Source organism: Solea solea, chromosome 3 (genome assembly GCF_958295425.1).
Source record: "Solea solea chromosome 3, fSolSol10.1, whole genome shotgun sequence".
NCBI lineage: Eukaryota > Metazoa > Chordata > Actinopteri > Pleuronectiformes > Soleidae > Solea > Solea solea.
The window spans coordinates 31,182,572-31,203,730 of NC_081136.1; the positions used below are offsets into that span (position 1 = coordinate 31,182,572).

Sequence of the window (21,159 nt, forward strand, 5' to 3'; positions counted from 1 at the left end):
TGAATTTGGCAACTTGCGCCTTTATTTCTTATCTCCTCCCATTCTGCACTCGCACACATTCCTGTCATAAAAGCCACGGGCGGAAAGGACCGAACCACCTGCTTGGAGTCTGTCCATGTAACTGGAATTTTACTAAGCAGAATTAACTCACTTCACTTCCCACAAAAAGGCATCTGACTATGTGACTTACATTTATAAAATATTCTCACCGTATAACGTGTCAAGAATCTCTCTTGGTAACTGTGTGTGTAGAAGTTGCAGGAACGCGTGCCCCCGTTCCTAGAGAAAATGGTCTCGCCCTGACACTGCCATGTTGGATGGAACTGGCTCTGAGCTCTTTAGCGGTCGGACTTCCCAGGAAAGTTTTTAGCATTTTCTGTCTCCGTTCAGTCGCTGCATAACTGGGTTTCATTTAAAGTGGAGCGGGAAGTCGCACGGGTCCCACACGCTATAGCTTTTCCCTTTGACACCCGAGTCTTCGCGGACTCCCCGGGATAGAACCATACCGGTGTGAGCGGGGGTCGTAAGAAGGCCACGGATGATCGAGGGATTGTTTATGTATCATTTCGGCTCCAGCACAACGAGTTAAGGGTCGGTGCGTTCTTTATTAATTGACCAATAATGAGTGGACATCTGCCGCAGCGGCGGCAAACAAATGTCGGGTCGATACTACTGACACCGCAGGAAAATGAATGCATCTTCAACCACCTTGGCAGGAAATGCATGGTAAGTTTTTCACCCTCCTCAAACTGTTGTATTTTTTGTTTTTTTTTGGTTGGCAGCTAATACACCGCCGTGTTTCCTGCCCCGAGTCCGGAGAGCAACGCTAGCTAGGAGTTAGTTGTCGCTTCGTGTTTGCGGCATTCTGTTGTGATTTCTGGGCTAACGATAATGTTTGTTTCTCAAGATGAAGTTGTGACAGAACAGGTCGCGGTTGTTTTGACAGCGTGTGCGACCAGGGAGGGCTCTTAGCTGGGGTTCGAGCACATTAGCTGTGCTGAGCGGAACGTCCTGTTTGGGACGGTGACATTTGGGCAACAGCCGAAGTTTGACTCCTGCCCCAGGCCTCCTCCACTGGCACGCCTTTAACTTCACAGCCTGACACACCTGAAATCACTAAGGAAGTCCTGACATTCCTCTGTCACCCACCTCAGTGTGGTTCCTGAACAGCGCTGCGGAAAAAATATGAAAACATGGCTAAAGTTACGAGAGAACGTGTTGACAGGTAAACAAATATGTATAAGGTGTCAATGTCTTTCTGCTCTGTGTTGGTTACTAACTTAGACCCAGAGACAGGTAATAACCCATGCAGTCACTCCCAGAAATACCAACAAAATGGTTTTATTGATAAAAAGTGACCATCTTTATGCCCCCAAAACTTCATTTAAGCACAACTTGAATCCAACTCCCAATGTCTCTCATTGCATTTGTCAAATATAATTCTCTTATGAGGTATGAGGGGGTGTTTTAGTAGAAAAATGTTTGTTATGTGTCCTATATTGAAATAAAATGTAACCATACAATGAAACATCAAGTACTTCACCAAACAAGTACTACAGGAGGAACAGCTGGCATTAATCGTGGTGATTATGCATTATTATTATTATTATTATTATTATTATGGTACATCTTTAATATATTGTACGTCGCTAGTACTTTCTTTTGAGGGTGCTGAATTTATACAGTTGCATACTTTGTACGTCTGTGTGCAGGTTATTTAGCTGTCTCTGTGAATGCTGCAGGTGCTCATGTCTGCACACTCTTCTTCTCACAATGATTTCTTGCAGGCTGTACACTGAGAGGTGTAATGCTGCCCCTCACAGTTTGTTTTAACTTCTTTGTCACACTCTGTCGTTCCTGTAGATTGTTGGTTGTTGTTTTTTTTATCAATATACCTTTAATATCACTCTTAAGTTAACATTATTAAATGCCGAGTCCTCTATAGTTGACATATACAAGTTACTACACCCTTAAACTCAAGAGGACTTTGTGACCTGAGGTCTGAGGTCTGGAGGTCTGACCTAGCCTAACCAAAGTAAGTCCACAGCATGCTAATGCTAGTAGGGGTTTTGAGGGCTGTTAAATCCATCAGCATGAAGCAGGGCTGGACAATGATGTTGTTTTTTTTCCTTTTGCACTGGCATTACATAACTCTTATGAACCTTGGTTGTTATCGGGAAGTGCGTCCACTGAGAGGAATGTGCCGAGCAGACTTGGCTGAGGACGGCGTTGACTAGCCAAACGTCTTCCTCGTGCAGGACCTGCCAGTCCCACGACACGGTTTGATGTGGAGCAGTCTGCCGTACCAGTGAAACTACAGTGCTGCAGCATCATGACACAATATTGTCCCATATAGTCTGATGTTACATAACACCGACACATATTTTATGGTCCTCATTTTGGTAGTCTATAGTGGAACTGTAGAGACAACTGGTCCTCCATGATGGGTTTATCTTCCCTCTGGCTGGCAAAATAAAGTATTCATGAATCATTTCAGAAAGAAGTGACAGTATTTTAATTCATTATTAGTATCTAATTAATGTTTGTTGTTTAAACACCCGCAGTGTAGATTTAATGTAATAGTGTTCGTGAGTGCCTGCCGTCTCACGTAGCATAAGCGGTTGTCTCTCACTTGTTGTTTCGAGTAATTTACAGCCAGCAAACAGACGGGTCATTACCCTATGTCTCATGTTATGAATTCTATGTTGTGTGCACTATCACCACCTTTAATTCAGCAACACACTTGCCAAGTGTAAGGTGTTCATGTATAAGGGATGTTGCTTCGTCAGCCTGTGTTTCTCAAGGGAGTTTCAGACTGGCATTAAAGCATGTTTCACTTTCAAGTCTCATTTGGAAATGAGGTCACTTTTCCTTCTAATGTTTGCCTGATACCTGTCCTTGCCCTCTTGCCTTGCAAACATCACACAGTAATATCGGTTGCGTTGAAGAACGCCACACCCTCACCTGTTACTGATTACCTTAACTACATAGAATGGGGTTTAAAGTTTAAAGTCGTGTCGTGTTTGTGACGTTATCACAGTTGCTCTGCAAGCGTACACTGTAGGTCCGTGCACGTTAGACGAATATTTGCAGATAATTGTTGGAAAGTTACTTCCCCATTGTGATCATAGTGTACGTTTTAATGGTATCTTGTAAAGGTGGTGTGATCATGCTCTTGATACTTGTGAGGTATCTGTATGTCCATGCATGTTTTTGGAAAGACTCATATCCTGTCCCATGACACAGTATGTCAGGCCTGTGTGCAGTCATGTGGTTCGATGTCCTGCCTCCCCCTTTGACACCCAACGCATACAGGTCTCTGACTTGTGTCCTCCTACACCTCTGTAACCTGTTTTAAAAACCCCTGACGACACTTCTCTGGCATTCAGGCAATTGTGTCACGCCGACATGTGACAGAGGAAACTGGAACATTCCTCGCAGTCCTACGCTTTATACATCTTTGCATGCAGAGTGAGTTTAGGAGACAGTTAATGTGTGTGTTTGTGAGAGAGAGGGAGAGAGGGAGGGGCCACTGAGGGAGGAGAAAATTGGAAGAGCTGGACATTGTGTGTCTCCCTGACCGGTCTAATTAGAATGCCCATCAGTGATTCAGTGGCTTACTGAGTGATCGTGTGTTATGTAATGTTCTCATTATGAATGTAGGAATCATGGAGTCACCTTTGTCATTTATTTGCTCTGCTTTCTCAGACGCAAAGTTCTCTTTGTGCAGATGAATTGGACTTAGCTGTAAAAAAGCCTAGTCTTTAAAAGTAGTGGACCTCTTTTTTACAATACGTCAGTAGCTGTACTGAGCAGCAGAAGCATGCACTTAATACAGATTTTAGGACATACTCACATATGTCACCCTACAGTCAACATATGTTTAAAAAAATGAGAGAATCACACAGGTATTGGCCTTTGCTCATTGGTTTCACATCATTGGTATTCCTTACGCTGTTTTCACCATCAGCAACCGCAACAGCGACTGACTGGGCAGAAGGTGGAAGAGATCCAGTTCACAGTATGTGTGTGTACAGACTGCCTGATCAGCAGTCCTGTTCTACAGGAAGTCCCGTGGTCGGCCTCCTCTGGTGATTTGTGCTGGAGAAGTGGAACATGACTCCTCTTTTCCTGCACTTCTCCTCTCCTTTCTCCATTTCTCTCCTTCCACTGTACATTTGAAGTCTCACCTTGGCTCTTTTTGTACAATCTGCCACCCCCTCCTGTCACTCATTGCCCTTCAGCCCATCTTCAGCCCTGTTGTGCTTGTACATCACTTTTTTTTTTTTTTTCCTGCTCAGCTTTCTCTGTGTCAGCCAGTTATCCAGCGTTGTGTTCCTGCCCACTTTGACTTGCTTCCTCTCCAGGAGATCCTGTGAAGACGTGTTATGATGTTTATTTGTGCCAGGATGGAACAGCTTGACAAAATGGTTGATCAGTGATGAGAGACGTTCATATTTCAACAAGGATATAGGGCTAACATTATATTTCTATTCCTTCTTTTGGTGTCTCACTCAATGTTGTCCTTTTAAAATAAACAATTAATGCCCTATGAAGTATTTAGTAGACCCATCCACATCCTTAACATAGCATTGTTTTTCATCAATTCAAGGCAGATTTTTTTGGCTCATTCACCCATCTTTGCATTGGTCCAAAATAAACTTTAAAAATTATCCAGTGTATGTATATATGCTCCCGTAAATTGAATATATGATGTTTAAGTTGTGGCTCCTATGTAAACTGTAGGTTCTTCTAAACAATTAGCATCTTACCTTTTGTGTTGAGGTAACTATATACCTGCCTAAATATCAAATATCACTTCCTTATTTGTGGTCAGTAAAAAACAAAGAACACTATCTTTATATTCTTGTGTGTGATTGCGTCCTCACTACAACTCATTAATACAGATATAGAGACATGGGTGTGGGTGCACTGTAGAAAGAGTATTTGTTCTTGAGAGAGTGTATATGTAGGTCATTTTAGACAATTTGATGATGCCATAGACTGAGCTCCGCTTCCTGCTGCTTTTGTCCCTTTTATTAATGATCAGTGCTCCAGGAGCAGATGAAACCCCAGGGCCTCATTGCTGTTACACCTGCTGATACAGAGACATTAATGTTATCTTTTTGATACTGGTATTTTTGATTTAAATACAAATTTAATGAGCTACCAAGAGAACTGACATACACGCATCATCATGCCTTCTGTACAAGTGCTCACATGCTTCCTTCATCTCACATAGACCCATAGATGTGCTCATTCAACGTGGAGATGCAAGCTTCAGCTACAACTGGCCAATTAGCTGCGTCCCCTGAGGCTGTGCAACCAGTTGAGCTTAAAATTAACTTATATAACGATCCATGCTGCACACATAGAATTGAGGAGAAAGCACACTTTCTTCACTCTAGTGAGATCATTTCAATTGAGGATTTGCTTGTTCCCTGAAATCTGTATTTTAAAAATAATGGTGCAGATGAAGGGTTTAAGATCGTCATTACTTTTCCCACAAAGTGGAGAATAAAAAAAACCCTTCCATTTGTTGTTTCTTTCCAAGTCAACCAAACCCTAAATTCGTTAACACCCTCTTTGTTTGTTGCAGCATTTAGCCTGTTGCAGTGGCTGTATTATCCTAGGGGTCAAGAGTCAACAAGCGGTCTGTTTTATCTGCAGGTGTTTTATTTCCTCTAGCAGTTAGCTTCTCGTATGTGGGGTTGTCTCTCAGCAAGCTTAAACCGAAAGATTAACCGCTCGCTTACAGTCTTTAACATGATTAGATTTGGGCCTTGTCCAAGGTATGTCTTCTGAGGGCCCTTCTAATGTGTACCTATGTACATAGCAGAATTCTGCTGCCAGTAAGACCTTTATAACCAAGAACAGAAACTCCTCTAAATGTTTTAACAACTTCAGCTGATTTATGTTGCTCGGGTAAAGAAAGTAGAACAACAGTGTTGATAAAGAAATCACCAGGTATTTGGCCTTTTGGTGTTTGTATGTTTGTGGTAATGACTGTGAAGGTCGGCCCCTCGGTGTGAGGGAACCCTTGGAGCAACCTGTAAAACCAGCGGGAGCCTGATCTGCTCTTGTGATCATAGATGTGTCCCTGTGCTTGCTGCAGGGCAGGTGTGTTCTTTGTGTGTATGTTTACCGGAGGTTGACCAATAGTGGATTTTTTTTAAAAACGGAATCATTTGAAGCATGGAAGAGCCAATAGTTGATGATCAATCAACTGTTTGCCCACTACCCCCCATTCACAAAAGAAAAAATAGCTGTCAGTGTCATGATATTCCATGGAATTGGGGATGCAAAAGAGAGTAATGATTGCAGTGATAAAAAAGGAAGTGTATTTCATACTTCTCCAGTGACCAAATGACTGCCTAATTAGTAGTGCATGTCTTTCCACAAGTTGACAGCAGCAAGCATTTGATTAGTGGACTGCATGTGTGTTTGCAGAAGACCTGGAATTTCTGTGGGTCAATGAATGCACCTCATAGCTGCTCCTTTTAAACTCATCACTCTGTGGACTTTGCATTACTCTCACAAGCTCTCATCAGAAGAAAATCACTTTATGTGTGTGTGTGTGTGTGTGTGTGTATACACACACATTTTCAGTAAAATTAGCCTTTAAATATAGCCATTGTTCCATAATTTGTGCCAAGCCTGCTTCAAGCCAAGACTGTGGAGCTTCCATGCAGAGCGATGAGTCACCATATGACAGGTGGAGGCCATCGGGCACTATCAGAGCCAGGGTCCTTCAATACCGATATGGTTTTAAATGTTCAATCGGAGCTGATTCATTAGCTGAATGGAGGGTATGTGCTTATATATTATATACATATTGGTAGGGGGCTCATATTTAATTGCTTGCAACCATAGTCGAGGGTGGTTTATCCTCGCTGACTTCCTGGACAATGTTCGATTGCATGTTTCCTGTCAACTGAGTCAAACATGACGTACTATAACTTCAAAGCAGCTGTTGCAGTAGCTCTCACGGCTTTGGGTCAGTGCAGAGGATGTGTCCTTTCTAATTCCCACATTTCTGTGTTGTTGTTTGCCAAATGTTTTTAGACACGTTTTGATTGTGGGTCTCCTTTTTGACAACTGCACAAAAACTCAGTGTCACTCAGTCTGTGGTCAGTGTGGTCATTACACGTTTTATGCAGCTCATGAAATGGAGGAAAATAATTCTTGGATGGGGGGGATTGTAAAGCATGTGAATTTAGGTTGGGTTGTGTATGTCCTCTCCATTTATCACATTTCTGTGTATGTTGGAGGAGTGAGGAGGCGGGGATGAACAGAAACCTTGAAACCTCCAGTCAACTGTAATTTGTAACCAGTTTATTTAAGTTTTATCAGAAGCAATTTGGCTATATTTGTTTATCTATTCCTGTGTATTTTATTCTCCTCCTTCTTCCGTGCATCTTATATGTGACTCTTTTCTCTCTTGTCTCTTGTCCTCCCTCTCCCTAGACATTGTCTTCAGCAGTGGTCCAGGTTTTCACATCTGACAGGAACTCCAGTTGGAACAAGAGATGCTGCGGAGTGGCCTGTCTGGTCAAAGACAACCCGCTGCGGTCGTATTTCATCAGAGTCCTCGACGTCAGGGTAGGTGAACGCGCGGCAGATCAGAACTTTGATCATGAAAACAGTATGAACAGCTGTGGTCAACCACATATCCATCATAAACTCGCATGGATTGCAAGACAGTAGAGTCAATGAATTGTATTCTCTTTTGTTTGAGCTCACGTTTTATTTTTTTAATTCACATTTCTGTCTTTCTTCAGGATGGTAAGATGACATTTGAACAGGAGCTGTACAATAACTTCAGCATCTACGTCCCCAAACCCTACTTCATCACATTTGCTGGAGATGTGAGTGACCTGCCGTATAACTTTTCACATTTCTTATCTTTATTCTGTATGTTATCGTATATAAGCCTCAAGATTATTTGCTCATCTCTGATTGTCACATTAGAGTCAGAACTTGAGTGATTTCCTTAAGATATTCCCACTTTTTGCAATGACTCCTCTGTCCTTTAGTGTCACTACCATAAAGTAAGTTTTAAACTTGTCTCTCAAGGTTTGCCTCCATTCCTTTTGAGCAATACTGTCTGGAAACAAAGGGCTTATGTTCTTTTCAACAAATTTAGTTCTGGCAGGAGACCAGTTTCTCACATTTTTCATCCAAAGTAAAGCCTTTTATTTTGTTGGCATAACAATGCTCAACATAACATGACATTTCAGACACTGATGACATGTCATGTAAGTCAATATCGATTTTTAATCTGAAGCCATTCCCATGATAGGGACCCCCTTTTTATTTGTTGCGTAAGCATCTTCGCTAGAGCGTGCAGTGGCTCAGACTCAGCAGACCATGAGGTATGTGGTGGTGCTGCTGCTGACGAAGCCTGGATTGTTAGGAAATAAGGTTTGTAAATTCAAACAAGGCAACCGAAATGGGTCGTTTTTGGCAGTTGTTGATAAACAACCAGACTTTCCAAATGTACGCATGTTTCAGTGTTTTGTGTTTGTGTGTTTACAGACATGCCAAGTGGGTCTGAGCTTTGCCAGCGAGGAGGAGACCAAGCGTTTCCACGGCCATTTGACAGAGCTCGTGGGAAGACGACAGAGGAAAACTGGTACCAATCTTACCGCTGACCTAATCTTCAAACCCACCCGCCGTCTTAATACGACTATGTAAAAGTGACTTGTTTGGTTCGATATTAGTCTTGTGTCAAGCCATAACATAACATCACTGAGGTGCAGTAAGAGGTTTTTGGCTTGAAATAGTCTGGTTTGAGCACAAGATTAAATAAAGGTCTAAACCTGTCACTTTTACATTGTGCTTCCACACAAAACTGGGCAAAATAGACTGTAATCTCAATACATAAAGCAAATGTATTCAATTGAGGCACTCCAGTCGATATGCTGGAGTGTAAACCAAAGTACGATGCACTGAAAAGGGGCTTATGTTAAATTTATTTGCCTGGTTTATTGATTTCATTTTTACTACTCCATCTTCCTCCTGCCAGTTTGCAAAACTCTCCCTCAGCTGAATTCTTACCTCTAATGACAACCCATACCGTCACTATTCAGAATCATTTTAACCAAACTCTTCCACTTCACTGTCGTTGAGACACTGTGAATCAGTATTTTAATAATAATCTGGAATACTGGAACTGTAGCTGCATAAGCTTGAGATGTATGACGCTGATGATTGCACTCTTTTGTGCACATACTTTGACATTTAGCGTGTATTTTGTTTTACTGTATGAAGGCACTCTGTAGCTCTAATAGGTGATTTTAAGTTCCCATCAGCATTAAGACTTTGAGACAAAACAAAACTGTTTCCTCTTCCGCCTTCTATCTTATCTGTCCATCTAAGGAAATGAGCTGTGAATGTCCTCAGCTTAATCTGTTGAAAACGCGTAATGATTTGCAAAATCACACCTCTCACTCCTTAGCCACTCTTTCCTTAACTTTTATCATCACCTGCTTGATTACGAGCGTCCGTCTTCCTTCTTCCTCCTCTGTGGATCATTTCCTGACCTTTTCACATGGATGGTTCTCTGTCATCTTTTCCTCTTCAGTCCTCTGCGCTGGGTCACATCTTCTCGACGAGGCTTCTTTCCTTTTGACCGTCGTCGTATCGTAATTGTTCTCTGGACAGTATTTTTCATCACAGACGTAATTAAACATTATGTGTGTGTGTGTGTGAATGAATGAAAGAACCGAATGTGTTCTGCATTACATGAATGCATTAACAGAACTTCTTTGCTTGGCCATTTTCTCTCCGTAACTTTCCGTCCTCCCGGCGTTCTCTCTTCTGTTACGTCTGTGCTCTCGTGCACATTCTCTCCTCACTAACCTAACTCACAACCCAGTGCGGGTTTGTAACGGTTCATCTTTTTTTTGTCTTGTGTGTTTACAGAGAAGAGACGCGACCCTCCAAATGGTACGTTTGACAATATTTCCTGACATTAACTTCAGATGTGAGCAGAGGAGGCATGAAAAAACGATACAGAGAAATCTCTGTGTGTCATTGTGTTGGTATGTCTGATGGGTGGAGTTCAAGGATCATTCAGATTTTTGGATCATTGGCAACATTGGTCTGTTATTGTAGAAACGGCACACCGTATGTAGGAAACACCTTCTGCCTGGCATCCATCAAAAAGCAGTCGTACACCAGCAGTTTATAATTAAATAGTGAATAAACTCTTAAAATCTAAATATTGCTGTATGCTATATGAGTTGCTCTTTCACAATGGAGTGACACAAATCAAATGGACGAGCAGTGGAGGAAATGCACAGCAATCAATCAACTGTGGACACGAGCAGGTTTCATATACTTTATCTACAAATCCATTAATTCGGCGAGTCTTAATCTCTGAGTTGCATGCCCGTCAAGGCCCCTCACTCTGTCACTCAGGAGGTTAAAGAGCCGGAAAACAATTTTTCTTTTACTTGGCATGATGGCGCAAGATGACGCAGTCTAGTTACAGGAAGAATGGAGCAGCAGATGAACCAGTTTTGCAAAGAAGTGGCATCATTTGACATCATTTTGACTTGGGTGTGCGTGGATTCCAGGTATTACTCATATCTTGGGGACCTCAATCTGTTGACACAGTCACATTATGGAGACGTTGTATGGTTAGGGTTAGGTTAGGCCAGTTGTGGTTATGGTTTATGTGGTCATGACATGCCTAGCCAATAAATATTTGGTAAAAATGAAAAAAGACAGGTGTTGTTATACCAGATTGTGTCCTGCATTAGTTATGCGTGGTTTCAGCTTCTCTACAAGTCCATCTTGGCCTGTGAATTTGTTAAATTCCAAAGGAAATCATCCTCGTAGTCTCACGGGGATATCTTCTCTTCTCTTCTCTTCTCGTCTTGGTCCATCACATTTCCATGACTGCGTCATACTGTCATCAACTCTATTCTTAGCTGTCCTTCTCTTCTGTTCTGCTCTTTTCTCTTTCTGCCCTTTCACCTCACCCCCATCTCGTCATTTGTACCCGTTCACCCTCTGCTTCTCATTTAATCTGTCTTAATTTCCCTCTTTTCTCTGTCTTTCTCTCTCTCTCTCTCTCTCTCTCGCTTTCTCTTGCTCTGCTCTTCTCACCCTTCATTTCACCCCGCATATTCATCATGTTTCAGGAACCACTGAGATTATCGTGGGATTATGCCATGGGTAGATTGTCATGGTTACGTAATAAAAAAAAAAACACCCAGTGCTAGAGCCAGGACACAACTTGCTGGGATTAGATCCTGTTTATGTGTGTTGCAGGGAGTGGGAGGGGATAATAGTGGAGCTGGGTGGAGAAATGATTATGGCGAGCCGGTTCGATCATGATAATCTAATCGTGCAACATGCTGAGATGGAGAGCCAGGGGGATAGCAAATGATTGCAGGGGAAGATATAAAATATTCAGAACTCAGACACACTCTGATACAGCAGCGAAACGGAGACTGGGAGAGCCGGCGACAGAGAAAGTAATGGAAGGAATGTAAGAGGAAGAGTGAAGCTCGGGCCGTTGGCTGGCAAGTGCTGGCTGTCTCTTTTCTCCTCAGATGGCATAGCTGGACGTCTGCCTTCGCAGCTCAGACAGTGTGTGTTTCAACTACGCCAGATGTCCCAAGATGTTAATTCAGTGACTGCTGAGTGCTGCACGAAGTCCATCACATTCTGGCTTATTTTCTCATGTAGGAAACAGTGGTGAACGTCTTTTTTGGGGGCGGTGTCGGCGCGCTGAAGAAACCTTTTTAACCAAAAAGTACTGGATTTAAAATTTATCCACTCTGGATTTGTTTTAGAGGACATTTTTCTTTTATGAAGCAGTCTTTCCCTGCTGGGACTGAGGACTTTCTGCACATTTCTTTTGCATGAGGCAAAAGACCTTGGACCCACTCAGTGGTCAAACCGCTTATGCCCAGCCATCAGCAACAATGATGTTCTGCACCACCTTCCTGTCTGCTCCCTCTGAGGATCTTAATTGTGAGGGTGGAGGTGGAGGTGGAGGAGCAGCAGCAGTCGTCGGAGGTGTAAGTTCAGGCAGCTGCCTGACTTCCCTACACTGCCTCATACTCCCGCAGGACGAGTTGTACCCGTCTCTCTCCGACCAAACCGCCCGCCTTTCGATTTGCGCAGAAGAGCAAACTCGCAACCTGATGGACAAAATGTTCCTCGATGCCGGCGCGACCACCTGCGCGGCGAGAGGCGAGGGCAGGTGTATTTGGGACAGGGTGAGAAGGAGGCGCAGTCGGTCAGCCTCGCCTTTGCCCAGCAAAACTCCCAAAAGTCCGTGTAGTCAGAGAGTCAAAGGTATGTGTTTTTTTTGAGTGAGGTGCAGACTCGGAATCAAAAATACGGACGGGTATGGACATATTTGTCTGCACATGCTTGGTTGCAGGTCACAAGTGTGTTGGGACATGAGACCCCTGAGGTATTGGTGTTGTCACTTTGGTGTTGGATTGTTTTTCTGCCGTTCATGCCGGGGCCCTGGTGTGAAACGGTTAAATGAGTATAGCACTGTCTTTTTCCTTTATTTACAGAGCTGATTTGTTTCGTATGAATGTTTGAAACACGACGCCATCTGTAAATGAGAACTTTAATGAGGTTGACAGACAGTCTTTGTTAAGTATATTGGGTTACCGAACTGACAGAACGAGTTTCTCAACTCATTTACAGTCCTTTTATATCCCAGAGGTATTTGCCAGTGTTTTGTTTATAATTTCGTTCACTCATTCTGTGTCAATACCCCGAGTGGCAGTAATGAGATAATCCCGCAAAGACTCGGCCACTTTCACACCATTAAATCCAAATAGTTCCATTTCTAGTTGAGCCAAACAGTCTGTAATAGCCAGTAAATAATTGGTTATATAATTGAATGGACACAGCTGGCCCGATGAATTCCAAACTCTTCTTTCTTCTTTAAAAACCAGTATTATTTTTTATGTTTTATGACTTGTTACTACTTTATTGTCCTCATTATAAACCACACTTTAATGTGGCGAGTTATCTGTAGTCGATGTTTTGAATTGCACGCGTTGTGTTCTATAAACTCTTAACTGTACCGCGGCCTCTGTCGCTCTCGCAGGTCCCACATTGCCCATGGCCACCGTGGACATCAAAAACCCGGAGATCAACAGCATTCATCGCTTTCACAACAACTCTCAGGTGAACAACATTGTGCACTCGTCCTTCCCCAAGAGGGAGAAGAAAGTCAAGGGGAAGAAGAAGAAGCTGACCAAGGCAGACATCGGCACGCCGAGCAACTTCCAGTGAGTCAAGTGTGGTTGCGTTAGTTTAGTACGTTTATTTACACCATTTTAATCTCAAGTGTTTGGAAAAATTGTGTTCAACAAAGCCCTTACTCTCCCTTATGATATTGGCGGTAGTATTTTATCAGTGTTACGAGAAAAGAACGTGTCATGAATGTTTAAACGTGCTTTCCATATGACATTCTCATCTCTTCTTTTTATCGCCGGATAACAATCTTGATTTTGTTCCCGTGGACTGACATGACATCAGTGTGTGTGTGTGTGTATTTGAATAAAGGGGAAGGGAAGCCAGATCCAATCTGTTGTGGTCAGAGGAGTTGCAGGACACGTGTTTTATACCAGGCGTGAACAGTCGTACTTAACGCTGTGTCTACATGAGATCAAATCTCCCAGCATGGGCGTAAATACCAGGTCTGAATGAGGCACAGGGCAGCTCGTCCCTGTGCAAGGTATTAATCCAGGCCGCTGTTCCTCACAAATTAATCCTATAGAATATGTGAAAGATTATTAATGTAGACCAATCCATGATGTGCTTTCAGGAACGACGTCAGTTTACGTGTTTTTTTTTTTTTTTTTGTTTGTTTCTTTCATCATATTATTATTAGAAGGTCATCACTGCATGGTACCGCATGTTCTACTACTTAACCTTACGTGATCTCACGTCCGCTCTTGTTTTTGCTTTTTTCCCCCTCACAGGCACATTGGACACGTGGGATGGGATCCAAACACAGGCTTTGATGTAAGCAGAATTCACATAATCTAACACCGGCACACATGTCTCAGTATGTGACCCTTTTTGATTTTTTTTTGTTCTAAAACCTAAAAGCCCCTGAGCTTTTCTGTTTGTCAGACACCACCACCACCCACTTCCTTCTCCTCCAGACAGATTTTTTTTTAATTTAGTAACGGCTATAAAATATTAAGCCAAGCTGCACGGTCAAGTCGCCATGACCGTTACACAAGGAGATTTTTTTGTTGTTGTTGTTGATCTGCATAATCCATGGAGTTGTTCCAAAGAAGCATCATCAGCAGTGATGCTGGATGCAGGGAGTTTGAGATCACACAGGTCAGAGGACTTAACTCTGTTCATGAATGAATGAAAACATAATTCAGGTGATAAGGTAATGCTTGCAAGGGCAAGGTCAGTGGAACAAAGACAGTTTCTCACCTCTCAAATCCACCCCCAGGTTCAAAGCATTCACAGGGGTAGATTTTGCTTTGTCAAACCTTTTTATATTAAGTATTTTAAAGAGATAATCGAACACCAATTTGGATTCACGACATGTTCTAATGCACCACCGCACAGCTGAGATAAAGGTTAATCTCTCAACATGTGCGCTGGAATGGCCGGACCTGTTCTGACGTGTTCAGATCCAGGTCAGGGAAAATATGTCTTTTCCCAGCGAGCCGAGATGTCACGTCACTTGTACCACTAGGTGGCAGCATTGTAGCTCAAATTCTATATTTATATAATGAGTGCAGCAGGTCTGATGAGGTTGATAATTGTTTAATTTTAAAGGACTAACACTAGTGCGGTTATTAAAATGGTGCCAGTTTAAATGCAGCAGAGGAAAAATTAATAATAATCTGAAGGTGTTTCAGTCCTAACATAATTCATATTGCAGTATTATTATAGAGTCTGTTGTACTTAATTATCACTGCCTGACTGTATTTACCGAACGCCATGTCTTCCTCCTGTGTTTACCCTGCAGCTGAATAACTTAGACCCCGAGCTGAAACACCTCTTTGACATGTGTGGCATCTCCGAGGCCGAGCTGAAGGACAAGGAGACCTCAAAGGTCATCTATGACTTCATTGAGAAGAAAGGAGGTGTAGAAGCTGTGAAAAATGAGCTACGGCGACAAGGTGAGGCACATGTGGGTTTATATCGTGACAATTCCAACTCCCCCTGATCAATAAATCCATTTCACGAAGGAGAGGATCTCCATCTGCCAGTGGTGCATTTCAGTTCCGTGATGAAGAAAATGTGTTGTTTTAAAAGACATGAATGAACGTTTGAACAGGTTGATTGTCAAGCTAACTGGTGCAATGGTTTTTATCTGCAGGTCCACCCCGGTGGTGCGGTAGGTTTCTATGCATGACCTGCTACGACAGCTCATGACTGACTGTGCATGTGGAGTGTGACTGATATGTGACCTAGAAATGAAATAATAGTTTTGTGAGACTTTGCAGTTCCTCACATCTTGGACTTTAACTGAGTTGGATGTGCTTTTTTTTTATATATATATATATATATATATATATATATATATATATGTATATGTATGTGTGTATATAATGTATATATATATATATATACGAGTTATGAAGTAATGGTCAAGCGTCTGTTACCTGTCTGCTGTGCAACTCCTCTCAAGTGGCTGAACCACACCTATAAAACTCTTCTCGTGGTTTGCTCTACTGTAAACACTTTGCATGTGAACTGACCCTTTTTTTTTATTATTAACCAGCTGTCAGACTCGGAGGACACTGGATCTTTATATTATATTATATATACACAGTAATATGTTTCAGCTCATTATTTTAATTTTTGTTGTTAAAAGTAGGAGTTGAGGCATTTATTTTGTTTCCCTGGCAGATTAACATTACACAGGAGAAGGCTGCCCCCCTGTGGCTTAATTATATAACTGCATGGCTTGATACATGCAAGATTTGGGGAAACTGACGAGCGTTTTTGGACAGATGTGCTGTCACGTCTCCCATCTTCTCACTGAAGTCAGTTTTATATGAATATAAACCAGAAGAGTAAACTTTAAACTTCCTCCAGGCTTCAGTCTGAGCTCAGTGTTCCTCTCTGTGTTTGCTGATCATTGATTTCTGTTCAGACTTTTAAATATTTGTCCATTTTGTTTTTTTTCCTCTGTCCCTCAGCCCCTCCACCTCCTCCATCTAGAGGTGGCCCTCCTCCGCCACCCCCTCACCACAGTTCTGCACCTCCGCCCCCTCCCCCTGCGCGAGGGCGAGGTGCCCCGCCGCCGCCCCCTCCCTCCCGAGCTCCGGTCTCTTCACACCCTCCTCCCCCTCCGACTCGGCCGGGCATGTCCGCTCCACCTCCACCTCCACCTCCGCCAAGCAGAGGCTCCCTCCCGCCCCCACCTCCACCAGCTCATGCCTCCATTCCCGTGGCGCCGCCCCCGCCACCGCCTCCTCCCATGTCCGGTGGCGGTGTGCCGCCTCCTCCGCCTCCTCCTCCGCCACCACCTGGCCCTCCACCTCCTGCTCCTCCGATGTCCACAGACGCTAACGGGGGCGACGGCAGCCTGTCCTCAGGTGGAGGCAAGTCTGCGCTCCTGAGTCAGATCAGAGAGGGCACAAACCTGAAGAAGGTGGACCAGAAAGAGAGGCCAGTGTCCAGCAGCACTGGCGGCGGCAGAGATGCACTTCTGGACCAAATCCGACAAGGAATCCAACTTAAAGCGGTGAGTTTTCATTCATCACACGTGTTACCTTTGAGTTGAACTGAATCTGCTTCCGTAATTGTGGCTGATGGAGCTGTTTTTGTTTGTTTGCAGAGAGAGGACAATAACGAATCAACTCCTACCACCGCTGCCCCCTCAGCGGGCATTGTAGGGGCCCTGATGGAGGTGATGCAGAAAAGAAGCAAGGCTATTCACTCTTCAGGTACGTACAAAAACAAAACAAAAAACTCACCTGCTGCTGAACTCACACAGCATACATAATATTATATTAATATTACCTGAATAGAACTAACGATTATTTTCAGAATCGATTAATCTGTTGATTGTTTTCACGATTAATCGAGTAATCGTTTGGTCCATAAAACTTTAAAAAATGTTGATCAGCAGTTGTCAAACCTGGTAATGATGATGTTCTCAAATGTCTTGTTTTTGTCCACAAACCAAAATGATTCATTCTTTAAGAAGCTGAAACAATCTTGTTTCAATCATTCAAACCGATTAATCGAAAAAAATAGTTGATGATTAATTTAGTAATCGATTGAGTAATTGTTTCAGCTCTATACCTGAAATTAGTTTTTTTCTGGATGAATTAGTTTGACCAGTAACTGAATATTTATATGAACTAATTTATTCCATTCTCTATAACCTAACACTGTTATTTCCAATAGATAAATACATCTCAATGTAATATTATCCATGTTCTCATGTGAAAAGAAAAAAGAAGAATAATCTCACACCATATTCTCATGTCACCCTTCTCTCACTCTCATGGAGCACAGGACGAATGACCTCTTTAAATCTCATCCCATTGTACATTCACAGTTCTTGTCCAGTCCACTAGATGTCACAGGAAGCTCAAAACAAACAGAACTTAGAGCATGTTTCCACCTGCAGAGCCAGCACAATTGTAATGATGTGAAAGAACTAATAAACTGAATAACATGATAAATCAGATTTGAATAAGCAAATGACGGCAGTCGACTATGGCGGCTGTAAACCCAACAAACGGAGCAGTACTTCTGTTCTGTGATGTACTTAAGTGAAATACAATACCTGAAGCTCTATTTTCCTACTTCCTCTCCGGCTTTTGCTGAATTTCCGTGGCTCTGCCGCGCGTATCCCCTCCGACCTTCTTACGCAGACGTTCACGACTGGTGAACTTTGACCCGTTGACTAGAATGTATCGGCTACGACGCCGGATCAGCGACGTGACGCGGCCGTTCCGCCGGCAGTCTATTTTGGGGAGTCGGACTGTAATGGAAAAAGAGGCAATTGCAGTAAAAACCAGGCCTTTGTCTCATTAAGTGTGTGTCAGATGACGCTTTCTTTCCAAAATACAAATCAGACTTTCATCACTTCCTCATCAGTCTCAAACGTCCTTGTGATTTTTCTATTTTTAAGCCTCAGACAAAAAAAAAATGTCACGGGAGACGTTTGAAAGTGAAGGTCGACGACCTCTGTGCATCTCCTGCTGTTTCAGTTTAACGTAACGAGTGCCAATGTTGTCTTTCCTTCCACAGACGAGGACGACGACGATGAAGACGATGAGGACTTTGAGGATGATGATGAATGGGAAGACTAGTGATTTTTTTTGTTTGTTTTTTTCTTTTTTCCCCTGCCCTGTCCTAACTCCTGGATGATTACGACACTAAAAAAATATTGTCTTTTTAAAGTTCTAAATGTAAATGTTCTATCAATTTGCTGTATATTTTTGTTGCCTTTATGCTTTTTTTTTATGATTAATCTGTGCAATACCTCATTTAATCTGTAAATGTTTGTCACTTTCATATCTTAGGTTGAATGTTCTTCTCGTTTCTCTGTCTGTCTGTGCGTCATTTCTGTCTTTCGGTAGCAAAATGTCTCATCTGTCATTTTATCTTTGTCCAGCTTTTGTTTTTTTCCATCTCTTTGTATCGCCCTCTCTTCCTCCCACGTCCCCTGCGCTTTGATGTTAATCACCTCCATCTGTCGGTTCAGCCTCTCATCGCACATGTCCCTCCCCGTCGCTGTCCTGCAGCGTCCATATCAACATGTGCAATTTCACAATCTCTTCAGTCTTAGAAAATTAATGTTTTTTTGTTGTTTTTTTTTTCATCGATTGAGGGGCTTAAAAAAATGCGGGTGGCCACATAGAAATCACGCCTTCATCACGGGAAGAAAGGCAAAAGTGAACTATTTTCATACCCTGTTGCTCTGTAGTTTATTTTTACTTATTCAAGAGGATCCTAGTTTAGCGCTCATATTTTCTTATGACAAAGAAGAAGGGTGAAAAGAAAAAAAGAAAACGCTCTCGTTAGCTTCATTCTGTCAACTGTAAATTTGAGAGTTGTTATATTTTTGCACAGATTGAAAGTGGAGACTCATTATGAATAAGCTTTAAGTAAATGAGGCAAAGTAGACTTTTAACCGTTAAACACGCCCACACTACGTACAGTAAACACATTGTTGGCCGGCGATCTATTTGAATTTTAGTTGATTTTCTTTTGTTATTGTCACACTACAGCAAATTCTGACTGTTTTTGTTTTGTTTTGTTTTTTTAACAGTAGCGTATGCTTATTGGGAATCAGGTTATAATATACATTGTGTAAATCTTGAGGAATAAAGACATTTCTTTTTTTTAGTCTCACACCTGAAGCTTATACTGGGTGTTTTGTGGTTATGGCTGCGCTGCTGAGCAGAAACGGCGGCACAAAATGTGGAGTTCTCCCTCCTTTTAGACGCTGAGCTGCTGACAAATGACGGGGTCAAGTCATGGCATTATCCAACGAGTGCATTAAGGTGTGTTACATAGTTAATCCCTTCAAAGCCCAATAGATTGTGCTTTTTTTAAAACGGCATAAATAAAGATTCATCAGGGAGTTGTTAAACTCATCCGGTCAGGATAAAAAGGTTAAAATAATGTTGTTTTTTTAGCAGTTCCTTATGTGGAGACTCTGCACTTCAATAACCAACCTGCATTTTCTCTTTTAAAGAAAGCAAAAACAGCAGCTTCTGCAGCCGTTCATTCTAAAGTCTGCTGGAACAGCAGCTGGACCTGAAAGAACACATACACATTTAGTGTGAGAGGTAACCAGAACGGGAAATAAAAGACGGGATTGTGTGCTGAAATGTCTCCAAACTATTTTTTTTTTTTTGTTTTTATATCGTTTTATAATTGACATTTTTGGTCTCTGAAAGACAAGTTGCCACTAGTTTGATGTAAGAACTGACCCTGTGTTGTCAAATATATTCTTTTTCAAGGGAAAAGGAACACCTGGGCCATGTTTTCGCAGATGTTCGTGTCTTGAGGTAACTCGGTTATAATAAGGTGTTCTGGACGCCGAGCCTTTTTCTCAAACAGGCTTGACAAACTCATACATTATACACTCCAATAAAAGGTTGACATTTACACACTTTGGTGTTTGTTCTTTTTTTATTGTGGGATTGTTTGTTCAACTAATGTTAAATTGTCAGGGTGTAAAAGTAGAGCAGGGCCTCCTCGCTCCAACACACCTGATCCCAATAAACGGCTCGTTATCAGGCTTCTGCAGAGCTTCCTAACGAGCTGATCATTTGAATCAGGTGTGTTGGAGCAGGGAAACGTCTAAAACATGGTGCGTCCACAGGATCAGGATTAAGAAACACTGCAGTAGGTGTTAAGTGAGTGTGGTTATTGCTGTATCCATGCAGATTTGAGGTATCCTGTGTCCAACATGGAAATTAGGCTTCAGCATATGGGTGTGTGTGTGTGTGTGTGTGTGTATGTGTGCATAGGAATGACTGGAAGTGGGCCTCATCCCCTGCCGTAGACGGTGGTGAGACGGGTGCTCGGACAGAATCTGGCAGCAGCTGAGCAGAGGATTGTCACACATGAGTCAGGAAGAAGGGAAGAAAAGAAAAGTGGGTGAGTAAGAAGGAAAACAAAAGCGCAGTTAGTTTGTCACAACCTTGTCATGTAATGCTTGTGATTCATTGTGCGCACAGTATAATGCCACGTACAGTGGTTCCCAAAGGCCGGGTTGGGACCCGCAAATGGGTTGCGGGTGATTTATTTGGGTCCCCAAACAGATTTGCAGAATTTTCACAAACCTTTAAATTAAGATTAATGTGTATATGGATTTTTTTTTTTTGTGACTTAACCTCGGCCTCAAAATGTCTGTCTGTCTCTTTTTTTGCTTATTTTAACCATAAAAGGGCCAGAAAATGTCCTTTGAGCATTTTACTGCATGTTAAAATAGTGTATTAACAATTTAATATGAAGAAAAACAATAAGTTTTATACATGAACACCAGATTTTCCGTGTTAATTTTGAAATTGTAACAGTATAAAACATATTTAAAAAAAAAATGCATTATAGTGTGTTGTAATGCCTCAAAAACACAGCAATAATGCAGTTGCACTGTTGAATATGATGTGGACTATTAAAATAACACTGCAGCAACAACATTAGACAGCTGGGGGA

General features: G+C 42.3%; 1 protein-coding gene across 3 annotated transcripts; it reads left to right on the forward strand.

The window, feature by feature from the left end:
- The first annotated feature begins 329 nt into the window (after positions 1–329).
- On the forward strand, positions 330–20,106 carry waslb (WASP like actin nucleation promoting factor b). 3 transcript variants are annotated; one of them, XM_058625229.1, is made up of 12 exons: positions 331–726; positions 7,468–7,602; positions 7,782–7,868; positions 8,539–8,635; positions 9,928–9,951; positions 13,094–13,277; positions 13,974–14,016; positions 14,990–15,143; positions 15,344–15,361; positions 16,170–16,717; positions 16,811–16,919; positions 18,238–20,106. In XM_058625229.1, the coding sequence occupies exons 1-12, from the start codon at positions 622–624 to the stop codon at positions 18,297–18,299; spliced, it is 1,566 nt and encodes a 521-aa protein (XP_058481212.1). In that variant the 5' UTR covers positions 331–621; the 3' UTR covers positions 18,300–20,106. The 3 variants fall into 3 exon arrangements, with proteins under 3 accessions (XP_058481214.1, XP_058481212.1, XP_058481213.1); XM_058625231.1 differs by lacking the exon at positions 9,928–9,951 and having other exon boundaries at positions 330–726; XM_058625230.1 differs by lacking the exon at positions 15,344–15,361 and having other exon boundaries at positions 332–726.
- The last annotated feature ends 1,053 nt before the right edge of the window (positions 20,107–21,159 follow it).